At 48.9% G+C, this 10,577-nt stretch overlaps 2 protein-coding genes across 4 annotated transcripts in view; one reads left to right on the top strand and one right to left on the bottom strand.

The window, feature by feature from the left end:
- The window catches only part of LOC117581401 (potassium voltage-gated channel protein Shaker), a 112,259-nt gene that overhangs the window by 94,183 nt on the left and 7,499 nt on the right, over nucleotides 1–10,577 (bottom strand). The window lies entirely within an intron of this gene.
- On the top strand, nucleotides 4,569–8,956 carry LOC117581402. Of its 3 annotated transcripts, none has more exons than XM_034268553.1 (15): nucleotides 4,569–4,771; nucleotides 5,130–5,620; nucleotides 5,681–5,838; nucleotides 5,913–6,500; nucleotides 6,562–6,846; nucleotides 6,909–7,037; nucleotides 7,098–7,272; nucleotides 7,344–7,459; nucleotides 7,526–7,634; nucleotides 7,699–7,790; nucleotides 7,851–8,068; nucleotides 8,129–8,225; nucleotides 8,292–8,434; nucleotides 8,494–8,730; nucleotides 8,794–8,956. In XM_034268553.1, the coding sequence occupies exons 2-15, from the start codon at nucleotides 5,163–5,165 to the stop codon at nucleotides 8,875–8,877; spliced, it is 2,889 nt and encodes a 962-aa protein (XP_034124444.1). In that variant the 5' UTR covers nucleotides 4,569–4,771; nucleotides 5,130–5,162; the 3' UTR covers nucleotides 8,878–8,956. The 3 variants fall into 3 exon arrangements, with proteins under 3 accessions (XP_034124444.1, XP_034124445.1, XP_034124443.1); XM_034268554.1 differs by having other exon boundaries at nucleotides 5,127–5,620; XM_034268552.1 differs by having other exon boundaries at nucleotides 5,065–5,620.

Raw genomic sequence — 10,577 nt, 5'->3', positions numbered from 1 at the left:
TAGGTCTTTGGGTGGATTGGTGATTTAGCTCGAGTGATACATTTTTAATGCATTTTCTCAATGTCCGATTCTTGGCATTGCTGCCCATTTGTCGATTGATTGTTGCTGATGTTGCCCCGTTTCCCTCGAAAAGCGATTCACATGAGTGACCAAGTAGGGTTACGGAAAATATGCGAATATCGAATGATGGAGAATGGAGAATGGATGATTTGATAGAAGGCTGTGTTGATAGATCAGCGCAAAGGGCGTCAGAGGGAGAAGAAAGATCGAGGCCCTCTAGCATACATAGATGGAAGATCTCAATTAATGGAAGTGTGAGGTTCCTATGCATATGTAGGTTTTTGTTTCTATGTGCGATACTAGAAGTACTAAAAGAAGTTCATTTATTTTGAGTATTTATTAATCGTGATCAAATAACGATGCTATGTACTCTTCCCTATGTCTTTTAGTGTATTATTTATATTATTGTTTGCTTGATTGCAATTTTTGCTGGGGTTAGGATCGTGGGTGAATATCGATTCAGTTTTATTAATATTAACATTATAGATTAAGAGTTTTACTGCCCACTCGAAATTATATTGCGGATTGGGTTCGCAGATCTAGTAAAGGGTGGGGTCATGGTCACAGTTAGCTTACAAATTGGAAAGTAGCATCGAGTAAAGACCTTGGACAGTACACAAACCACACCGACCCAGGGCCTCACTTGAATGGCGAATAGCCTTAGCTTGGTACTTTATACTTTGATTTCTTGAAACTTCTAAAGATTGGTAACTCACCTGCAAAGAGAAGAAAAGTGGGAGAACAAAGTAAAGGATTAGTGCGGTTGATTTTAAATCGATTTTTCTTTCTTTCTTAGTTCTTAGTTGGCTGTTTATTGAGTACTGTCTCGGATGCCCCAGTGGCGCAGTAACCTCATGACCTCGTTTATTATGATTTTTCTCCCTCCTCCTGAAGATTTTCTCTTCGTTGCGTTTTGAATCGCACAGGACATTGACATTGGAGGGTCAACTGTGACGTCTGCATTGCGGGCTTTTGCCTGAAGAAAGCTTTTTACCCGAGAGAGATGGCAAGAAAGCCCCCAAAAAGTTTTCGAAGAATGAATAAACAACTCAATTTGAATTTAAATTTAAATTGCGCGCGCATAGGAGTCTGCCTGGCGCCCTCTGGCCCCAAAGCACCGAGCTTTTTGCCAGCTTTTCGAAATTCTAATTTCGAAAATATTTCAACAGGCCAGGCAACCCACCTACGCCAGCGCAGGCAGCGACTGCGGCAGAGACTGCGACGAGGCAGCGGCAGCAACGTTTATCGCTCGGCTTTTCGGAATTTGTTGCTCTGTAGGAGCACGTGCTCGGTGGCAGCGGCAGCGGCAGCGGCAGCAGCAGCAGCAGCGCTCGGCATCTGCGGCATCCACAAAACTCACTCTCCCACCCCCTTCTGCTCCGCAAGACACTGGATGGAGCAGGCGAATTTTCTCTTGGATTTTTAAGCAATAAAAATAACAAAAACAACAAAAAATAACAAGATAGAAAAGCCTTCAATTAATACAAGGATAGAAGTAACAAATGCCCCTGGTAAAAGCACAGAAAAGTTTCTCCGCGAGTCAGAGATGGATCCCATATTTGAGCAATAAATCAATCAAAAGTACATCTCTACCAAGGAAGAGACATGCCTTCAGCATGCTGACAGAGGGTATCAAAGGGTTCGACTCTCCTGTAAGCAGGCGCTCCATCGCTTCCGCATTCTTTTCGCTCCGTCTTGGCTTCGTTGCCTTTGGCTCATGTTTGGCGTTGACTCCCCCCGTTGACGAGAGATAAGCGCTGCCTGCCACTCGATGCTGTTCAATGATTTCTACACGTTTCCCCACCCTTCTCAGCATGCTTTTGGCTGTCTTTAGAGCTCCATCCTACTGCTGCTCCTCTTTTGCTGCTACCCTCATAAATATGCAAACCGAGAATGAAACTGATGAAAAGGAGACAAGACGCGTGGGGGCTGGCAGAAACTCCAGCGGTGTATTCTACAATTTTCCTCCTTGCCACGCCCACGCACACATTCACTTGTCCTGGGACAATTTCTTAAAGCTTTCCACATCTTTGGCTGTTTTTTGCTTTGTTTCAGTTTGAAGAAATATAGATTACAGGCAGCTATGCGAGTGCCCAATCACAACTTAATTGCCTCGCTCAGATGTGCTCCCATAAAATCTCCCTAGAATTTCATCCAAACGGAAATGTTTCCACTTTTCAGTGCTTTCGAGGCTTACTCCTACAACATCTGCTGTTGAGTGATTTCTGATTTCCCCATTAACGAAAGTTTTTCAGAGCTAAAAACTATTTAATATCGCAGCAGAAGTTCCTTTTATTCGAACAAAACTGTGCAGAACAGACTATAAATGTTCAAACACAAGACCCAAGCCATAATCATGTCTACCTAATCCCCTAGGAATCCAAAAACACATTCTAATTCCGCGTCAAAACTTAAATTCGTTGCACATTGCGCGGCTCATGTTGCGCTTCAATCAGCCTGATTGTGGCAACCAGAGGCAGAAATCCTTGGCGGCAGCCTGCGAAATATGCTAATAAAATTGCAACTTTAACTCCTGCTGGGAGGCGAAAACTCGTATTTGTTTTTGTTTGTCTGCCGTATTCGCATTTTTATTGCCAACTCGGAATGCACTTTCCGACGCGACGGTGCTGAGCACATAAAAAACCCGGAAGTGCCTCTCCCCTTTCTTTCCTTCCTTGAATTTGCATTTGCATTTGCATTCATTTATTACTCATAAGCAACAATGTAAGTGGTCCGTGGAGGGGTGGGTGGAGCGGTAAGCCAATATGTTTGGCTACACCCGAATGAATGAATGAATAAATTAATGCGTGAATGATTGGTGGTGGTCCCGATTGGGACTTAATGTCGGTTTCTTGTCATTTAATTTGTCATTTCCCTGATATAAGCGTTGGTCTAATGGCGGCCGTTTTCCTCTCCATCTGCCGATTTCCCCCTCATTGACTTTAGCTTTGCCTTTGCCTTCAGCCTTCACTTCGAAGACCATCATCTTGACATTTTGATTTATTGACTAATGCGCCGATGTAGGGCTTCACTGAGAAAACAAAAATCCCAAACATTATTGCAATATTTGAAGGGGAAAGTCTCCTGGCATAGAGTCTGAGAGAAACTTGAATGTCTGGGAAAAGTGTGATCAGAAAATGTTGGATTTCCCTTAATACAAGGCGATTCTCGTTTATTCCCTCAGTGTCGTTTTGCCTGTGGTTGTGGCTGTTGCTGTTGCGGCTTGTTGCTGATGATTTGGCACTGAGCCGCTTACCAGCTGGACTCCGACACCGAGCCGTGGCCGCACCTAGTTGTACCCGGAACAGTGCCAAAACCGCGGCTGGTCGGCTTTCGCATGCTCGTCAGCTGCCAAATTACGCGCTGCCATTGGCATTGGCATTGGCTCTTGTTGGCTCGTGTGACATGTTTGTGCAACTAATGCAGGAGCAGCAGCAGCATGTTGAATGTTGAATGTGTGTTGGTGCTCCTTGATGCAGGATCCAGGAGCCAAAGCCAAGTTAACGAGCTCGTTACGGCCCATTGAGTTTCGGTTCGATTCGCTCTTGGGCCAATGCAAATTGAATTCTCTTTCGAAACGGAAATGCAAATTAAGCACAAGGTGATTCCCAGTGCTTGTAGCTGGCTGATCCATAAACAAATTGAAGAAGTAGAATTAGGCAGGAGAAACTTTAAAGCCAAGTGCCACTGCCACTGCCACTGCCACTGCCTTTGTATTTACCTCACAGTCTCTCAGTTAATTTTTTGTAATTCAATTACTGATATTTGTATCTATGTACATCTAGTATCTGTATCTGTATCTGTATCTGTATCTATAGTTTATATAGTTAATATTCCCGCTGCAGTTGCATTTATCTTTGAACTTTGGGTGTCCCCAGAGCCGGGACTTGTCCACCGTTCAACTGTTTACTTGTTGAGGAAAGTTTTCTTTCGCCAGCCAGTCCAGACATTGCCCAACTCCACTCGCTCTCGCTCACGCTCTTTAAGGCCCCCTTGGGTAGCATTCATGTGCATTCCCGTTAACTGCCAGCGAAAGCTGAAGGGCACGGCGCAGGCGTCAAATCGCAGAGAGGTGCCCCAACAATCTCTCTCTTTCTGCCTCTCTTCCCCTTTTGTATTTGCCTTGTTTTCGGTTATAAACGATTATATTTAGTGGACAAATATTGGAAGAATCATTTTGGCAAACAAATTTGCTTTTAGTTTTCCTAAAATTAGCAGAAATCAAACGAGTTTCCAAATTTCCCCAAAAAGATTTCGATTTATTTATGGCGTACGTAAAGCTGTCAAGAGATATAGCCATGGGAATGGATATATGCATATACATATCTAGATATAGACTCGATTTGTTATCGTTCGTACACGCGCCCCTTCCCCCAAGCACCACGCTCTCTCTCTCTCTCTATCGCGCTCTCTTTGCTGAGAGAGAGAGAGAGAGTGAGATAGAGTGCGTGAGAAAGTTGCCGGCTATGAGAAGCGGAACAGAAACTGTCACTCAGTCGAGCATTAGACGCCAACGCGTTTGGTCACCAAGGCTCTAGCTCTCTCTTTCTCTCGTTCTCTGCTCCCTTTGCCATCTTTTTCTCATTCACACTTAAACTCTCGCTCTCGCTCTCGCTCTATCTCCGTCCCCACCGTGCCCCTTGGCGTGCCCGCCACATGCGGAAAAGTGTGAAAAAGTTTTGGTAGCGAGCGGCTCTTATGTATACATCACGTACGTACAACCCGAACGACAAACAAAACAATTTCCATTCTAATTTGCACTTGAGGCACTGCAGCAACAAAACTCGCATGTTGCAAGCAGTGGACAAGCAGCGCAGAGCCGTGCAAGCAGTCTTCCCTGCTTTCCAGCTGGAGAGAGTCTCGAGAGTTTTTATTTAAAATTAGACCGAGTTCTCCTCCCTGTTGCCCCTCCATCATATTTTTTTTGCTTTTCTTTGTTTGTGTAATCTAAAAATATGGAAATTTGATTTTCGAACTGCACTTGTGCTCCATAAATCAAAGCAGAAATTCTAAATCGAACATCAAAACTAGACAAATTTGGCCTCTTTGATTTGGGATTTGTGTAGCAGCAGCAGAACGGAAACCACAGCGGCTGCAGCATCATGTTCTTGGCCGTCAATCAGAGTCTACACAATGCCAGCAAGAAAAAGAAGAAGCGACGCTCCATAGAGCAGGATGAGGATGAGAGCAGCGCCACGGGCAGCACTGAGGTGAAGCCGCGGCGTCTGGAGTCTGCGGCGTCCAGTGACCAGCTGGTGGCTGGCGACACAACATCGACGGCGGCTGCCGGTGCTGGCGGGGGCAACAAGGCGGTTACCTCGCTGGTGCTCGTCTACATCTACTTGGGCGCCCTCACCCTGATCCTGGCCAGTCTCGCCATTGTCTTTTACACGCACACACAGCAGGAGGCAGGCGATGCCTTCGCGTCTTCGCCCACGCCCAGCTCCTCGAGGCTCTTTCGCGCACAGTTCCAGGCGGAGTTGCAGCGATCCGAGGATGTCCTCAGGGCAATGCTCAGCCAGATTATTGCAGCGGATCGCGAAGCAGACAGGGAAACAACGTGAGTGTGTGCCAATTGGGGCTTGGAATCACTTTTAAGCTTTGAACTCTCTCTTGACAGCACCGCCAGCACCACGCGAAAGATCAGCAGCAGCAGCAGCAGCAGCGGAGAGTTGAAGAACGAGCGCAAGTTCACGGACAACCTGATTGGCCATCGGACAGAGGAGAGGCGAATGCGCATTCGACGGGACATTGCCTCGTCGCCCGCCTCGATGCATGGCAAGACACTCCCAGACTGCTGTTTGTAAACCAACCCAACCCTAACTCTCTCTCTCTCTCTGTCTTTCTCACAGCTGATCCACTGATTGAGTTCTTCAATCCAAACCACCGCATGGCGCTCGAGGAGCAGGACACGGAGATTCGCAAGCGAACGGGGCAGAAGGGCGCCGCTCCGGGCGGCGACGAGTGGATCTATCTGAACACCTACTGCCGCGTGCCGGAGAAGATAATCACAGGCTTCTGCAAGGGCACACAGGACTACTGTCCGCCGGCGCCGGTGGGTCCGCCGGGTGAGACTGGACCCAAGGGACCCACTGGGAATCCTGGTTTGCCCGGCATACCCGGACCCAAGGGCAATCGCGGCGATGTCGGTCTGCCGGGCGCACCTGGCGTCGATGGTGTCGGCCATGTGGGGCCGGCGGGTCCACGTGGCATCAAGGGCGATGCGGGCGCCGTCGGACGGTCGGGCCTGGATGGGCGTGACGGTGTGCCGGGGGAACCCGGACTGGATGGGGTGCCGGGACGAGCTGGTGCCGATGGCAAGAACGGGCTGCCGGGGCGTGACGGCAAGGACGGGCTGCACGGCAAGGATGGCAAGGATGGGCTGTCCATAACCGGGCCAAAAGGCGCCCAAGGACCACCCGGCGAACGAGGACTCAAGGGTAGGGTATCAATGCTTGCTTGTGTGTGCTTCCAGAGTGCAAAATTGTCTGCCCCCCACAGGCATTGCTGGTCCGCGCGGACGTCCTGGCAAGCCGGGCACCAACGGCACGCCCGGTGTGCCCGGCATCAATGCCTGGAAGATGCAGTTCCCCAATGGCAGCTCCTCGAACGATCTGCTGATACCGCCCTCGATCACAGATCTACACGCACCGGACTTCCAGCGCACGGTGATTGTCGAGGAAGGTCGATCCCTGAATCTCAGCTGCACGGCCACCGGCAGTCCCCAGCCGCAGGTGGAGTGGCGCCGCGAGGACGGACGCACCATCAACGTCAATGGAATGGAGAGTGAGTAGGGAGAGGCGAGCAGCAGAGAGAAGAACTGAAGCTAAACATTGCATTCATCACAGTGGCCTCCATCAGCGGACAGTTTCTGAAGTTCACCAACATCACGAGGCATCAGATGGCGGCCTACACGTGCTACGCCAACAATGGGATTGCGCCCGTTGCCAATGCAACCTTCATAGTGGAAGTACACTGTAAGCACGAGACATCCATCCATGGTGCCTATTTTCATGTATTTATTCTACGCCTTAAAGTTGCTCCCATGATCTCGGTGTATCGACAAATGATCTACGCCGAATATCAGAGCAGCGCCACGCTCGAGTGCCTCGTGGAGGCATTCCCCGAGGCCATACGCTACTGGGAGCGTGCCTATGATGGCAAGATACTGGATCCCAGCGAGAAGTACAGCATTGAATCATATCCAGATGGGTGAGCAGAAAAAGCCACAGAGATCTACTGCAAGTTGATGTGTAATCCTACTACACTGTTATTTTCTGCAGCTTCAAAACTTCCATGCGTCTGACCCTTAATAACCTGCGCAAGGACGACTTTGGCTACTATCATTGTGTGGCACGCAACGAGCTGAATGCCACCATGGTCAACTTTGAGTTAGCACGTGAGTACACAGCATAGGCTGAGAGACTTGTCAGAGACTCTACTAATCCTTGGGCTACTCCTCCAGCACAAGATCCAAACAGCGAGACGCCGTATGTGGGCAACAGCATCAAGGTGTATGGCCAGCGGCCGCCAGAGAGTGAGTGCCCCGTCTGTGATCAGTGTCCGGATCCGAGGTAAGTGCCCTGCCCCTGCCTGGATACTGTCGGTCTACACAACCGGCAATGCTTTCTCTGACAGCCTGTACCAGTGCAAGGATTCCATACTGAACAACTTTGAGATACAGCCAACGGGAAATCTCAGCTATCCGGGACTGCCCAAGCGACCCAAGAGTGAGTGAAGCCACTTAGATTAGCAATCCTCAAGTGCATCTTGTTTCTGTCTCTTGGCAGCCTGCTACTTGTATGCCGTCGGCAAGCCCGTCTTCCACAAGGTTGTCAATGAGAAGTTTGGCTCGTGGCTGCGCGATCCAGCGCCCGAGAGTGATCGCGAGAAGACGTACGTGACGAACGAGAATGATCCGTACAATTTGTTTGAGTTCACCACGCGGATACAGTATCGCATGAACAGTGTGCCCAGGCGCAAGTACGAGATACCCGAGGGTTTCCATGTGAGTGACGCCAAGGATCCGTAGAGACTGTTTATTGTTACTTTCCTTTGCCGCTTTTAGGGCAATGCTCATGTGGTGTTCAATGGCTCGTTTTACTATCATCAGAGAAACTCCGATCTGGTGGTTAAGTTGGATCTGACAAGCCTCAAGAAAATCAGTACGTAGCGCCATAAATATTCACAGAAATGTCATCCAGTGTGGAGTGATTCCTGCCTCTTTGCAGCCACACAATTACCCTACGCGGGAGTGGCTGCCTCCAATCGACTCTACGCCACGGACTTCAACTTCATGGACTTCAATGTGGACGAGGTGGGCCTCTGGGTTGTCTACAGCACCTACAACTCCAACAACACGCTGGTGGCAAAGGTGCGTAGTGTACAGTGCCTGAGAGCCTTCACTTTAGAACGACTTCTTCACACACACAGCTGGACGCAGAGACACTGAAGATGCAGTACAATTTCAACATCACACTGGACCACCATCAGTTTGGGGAGATGTTTATTGTGTGCGGCAATCTGTATGCCATCGATTCGGCCACAGACAAGAACACACAGATCCGATATGTGGTGGATCTGTACAAGGGAAAGCTGCTCAATACGAATCTGCCCTTCTCGAATCCCTTCAGTCACACGACCACCGTCGGCTACAACCCCCTGACAGTTGTGAGTGATAATTCTTTGGCCTTTGGCCTGTGGCTTTACCCCACTAATTCGCCACCTTTACAGGAACTCTACTCGTGGGACAAGGGCAATGCACTCACATATCCCATACGCTACAACGAGCAGCGCCTCATATCCGACAACAGTTAGGATCTGCCCCGCACACAGCTCAAAATCTAATCTAATGTATGTAGATACTAAGCCACACACACACACACACACACACACAATAAATAAATGAAAATTCTTCTTTTTTTTTGTCACACAATCTACACAGCTCAACTTTGTCTGTTGATCAACCGATTGTTTGGTCGCTTGGTTCTCACGTCTGGCGCTGCGCTAATTGCAAAAGTCAGCGAGCACCATAGGAGCAAAGTGGCCATAGATCTGTGGGTGTCAAGTGTAAATTTGCCAATGGACAAGCGCTACTTGCAAGTGCCACAAAGTATTTGTGCAGCAAGAGAGTGTGAAAGAGAGCAAATGGCAAGTGGGCAAATGCAACTGTCTCTTTGCAAGCTATTTAACAAATGTGAAATGAATTCATGTACAGCTCAGCCCAGGCCAAGTGGGTTAAGAGAGGGCCAAGCGACAGATACAGCAGAAATCAAAGACAACAAAGCTGCTGCCCTTTTGCCTCTCTGACATGTTTCAGCTTCCTTGTACGCATTTATATTCATCATCTTTTGGTGTTTTTTTTTTTGTTCATGCTTATCCTCTGCCACCTGTCCGTCATGCCACAAACGAAAATCATCCACTAAATGACGAGGTAAATCCATTAGCTAAATCTAAGAGCTCCCTCCGGCGGCAGCGGCCTCACCATTGGTGTCCATCATCCAGCCTGTGTGTCTCTGTCTGTGTCAGCCCCCCCGTTGCCAATTAGCAGCGATAATGTTGACATTATCCGAGGAAACGAGGGCCGTTTTCCATTAATTATGCCTGCTTAAAAATTGCCCGAACCCGGACCCGGACCCGGACCCGGACCTCGACCTGGACCAGGAATGGCTGCCAAAATGCAGCAACAAGTTCCCATCCATCCGCAGGCCAACACCCTTTCCCCTACCATTTTCAGCAGTCATTTTCTGAGACGTGCCACAGCGTGATGCGGCAAGGGGGAGGCGTTCTGGCGTTCGTTTCGGTTTGAGTTAATTTGCTGGCATCGTTGCCACAGCTGGCACGGGTGGGGGAATATCCTGCAGAGCCTGAAGCTTCACATTGACACACTGACAGAGTGTCAATATTCGCTGCTGGTACGATTATTTCGCTGAAACTCGGAAGCATGAAGGAGGGAGTCATGCCGAAGGTGCAATGTGCGTGACGGAGAGAGAGAGAGAGAGAGAGAGAGAGAGTTGCGTTGCAGGAAGTCTTTCTCGTCAATTTCGTTGCATGTTTGACAATTTGCATTTTTCGTTTGCCCCGTGGCGTTGCAAGCTACTCCCTGCCCGCCCTTACTCTTTGTGCCACATTCCTGGTACCCGCTTGGGCCATTGTCTGAGCGATTTCCCATTGCATTTTCCGATTCCTTTTGTCAATGTTCCATCGAATGCGCTCCACCAACTGCCATGGCTGTGACTCTGACTGTGACTGGCCAGAGCAAAAGTCACAGCTGGAATTGCCAAAGAGTGTGCTTTAATTGAGGTTGGTTTCGGCACTGGTAATGGTCCTTTGAGGTCCTTCAGTTGTTTTAGCAGCGGGTGGTCCTCGTATGTGTGGACGTGATTCGATCCGAGAAACGATTGCAGAAGGCCCCCCTACGATGTGCCAAAAAAGGACCTAAAGAACTGTGAAAAAAGAGCAACAAACACTGGATGGTCATGGAGTGTTCCATTGCGAAGTAACTTTAGATTTTCGAT

The sequence above is a fragment of the Drosophila guanche genome, unplaced genomic scaffold (assembly GCF_900245975.1).
Source record: "Drosophila guanche unplaced genomic scaffold, DGUA_6, whole genome shotgun sequence".
NCBI lineage: Eukaryota > Metazoa > Arthropoda > Insecta > Diptera > Drosophilidae > Drosophila > Drosophila guanche.
The sequence above is the reverse complement of the archived record's forward strand: the minus strand, read 5'-3'. Positions and strand labels throughout refer to the sequence as shown.

Excerpts from the sequence above, each read along its gene's own strand:
- LOC117581402 (XM_034268553.1), top strand. The coding sequence starts at position 5,163 with ATGTTCTTGGCCGTCAATCAGAGTCTACACAATGCCAGCAAGAAAAAG. Across the intron at positions 5,839-5,912 it reads GTCGCCCGCCTCGATGCATG|CTGATCCACTGATTGAGTTC; the intron begins GCAAGACACTCC and ends TCTTTCTCACAG. Across the intron at positions 7,460-7,525 it reads GGTCAACTTTGAGTTAGCAC|CACAAGATCCAAACAGCGAG; the intron begins GTGAGTACACAG and ends CTACTCCTCCAG.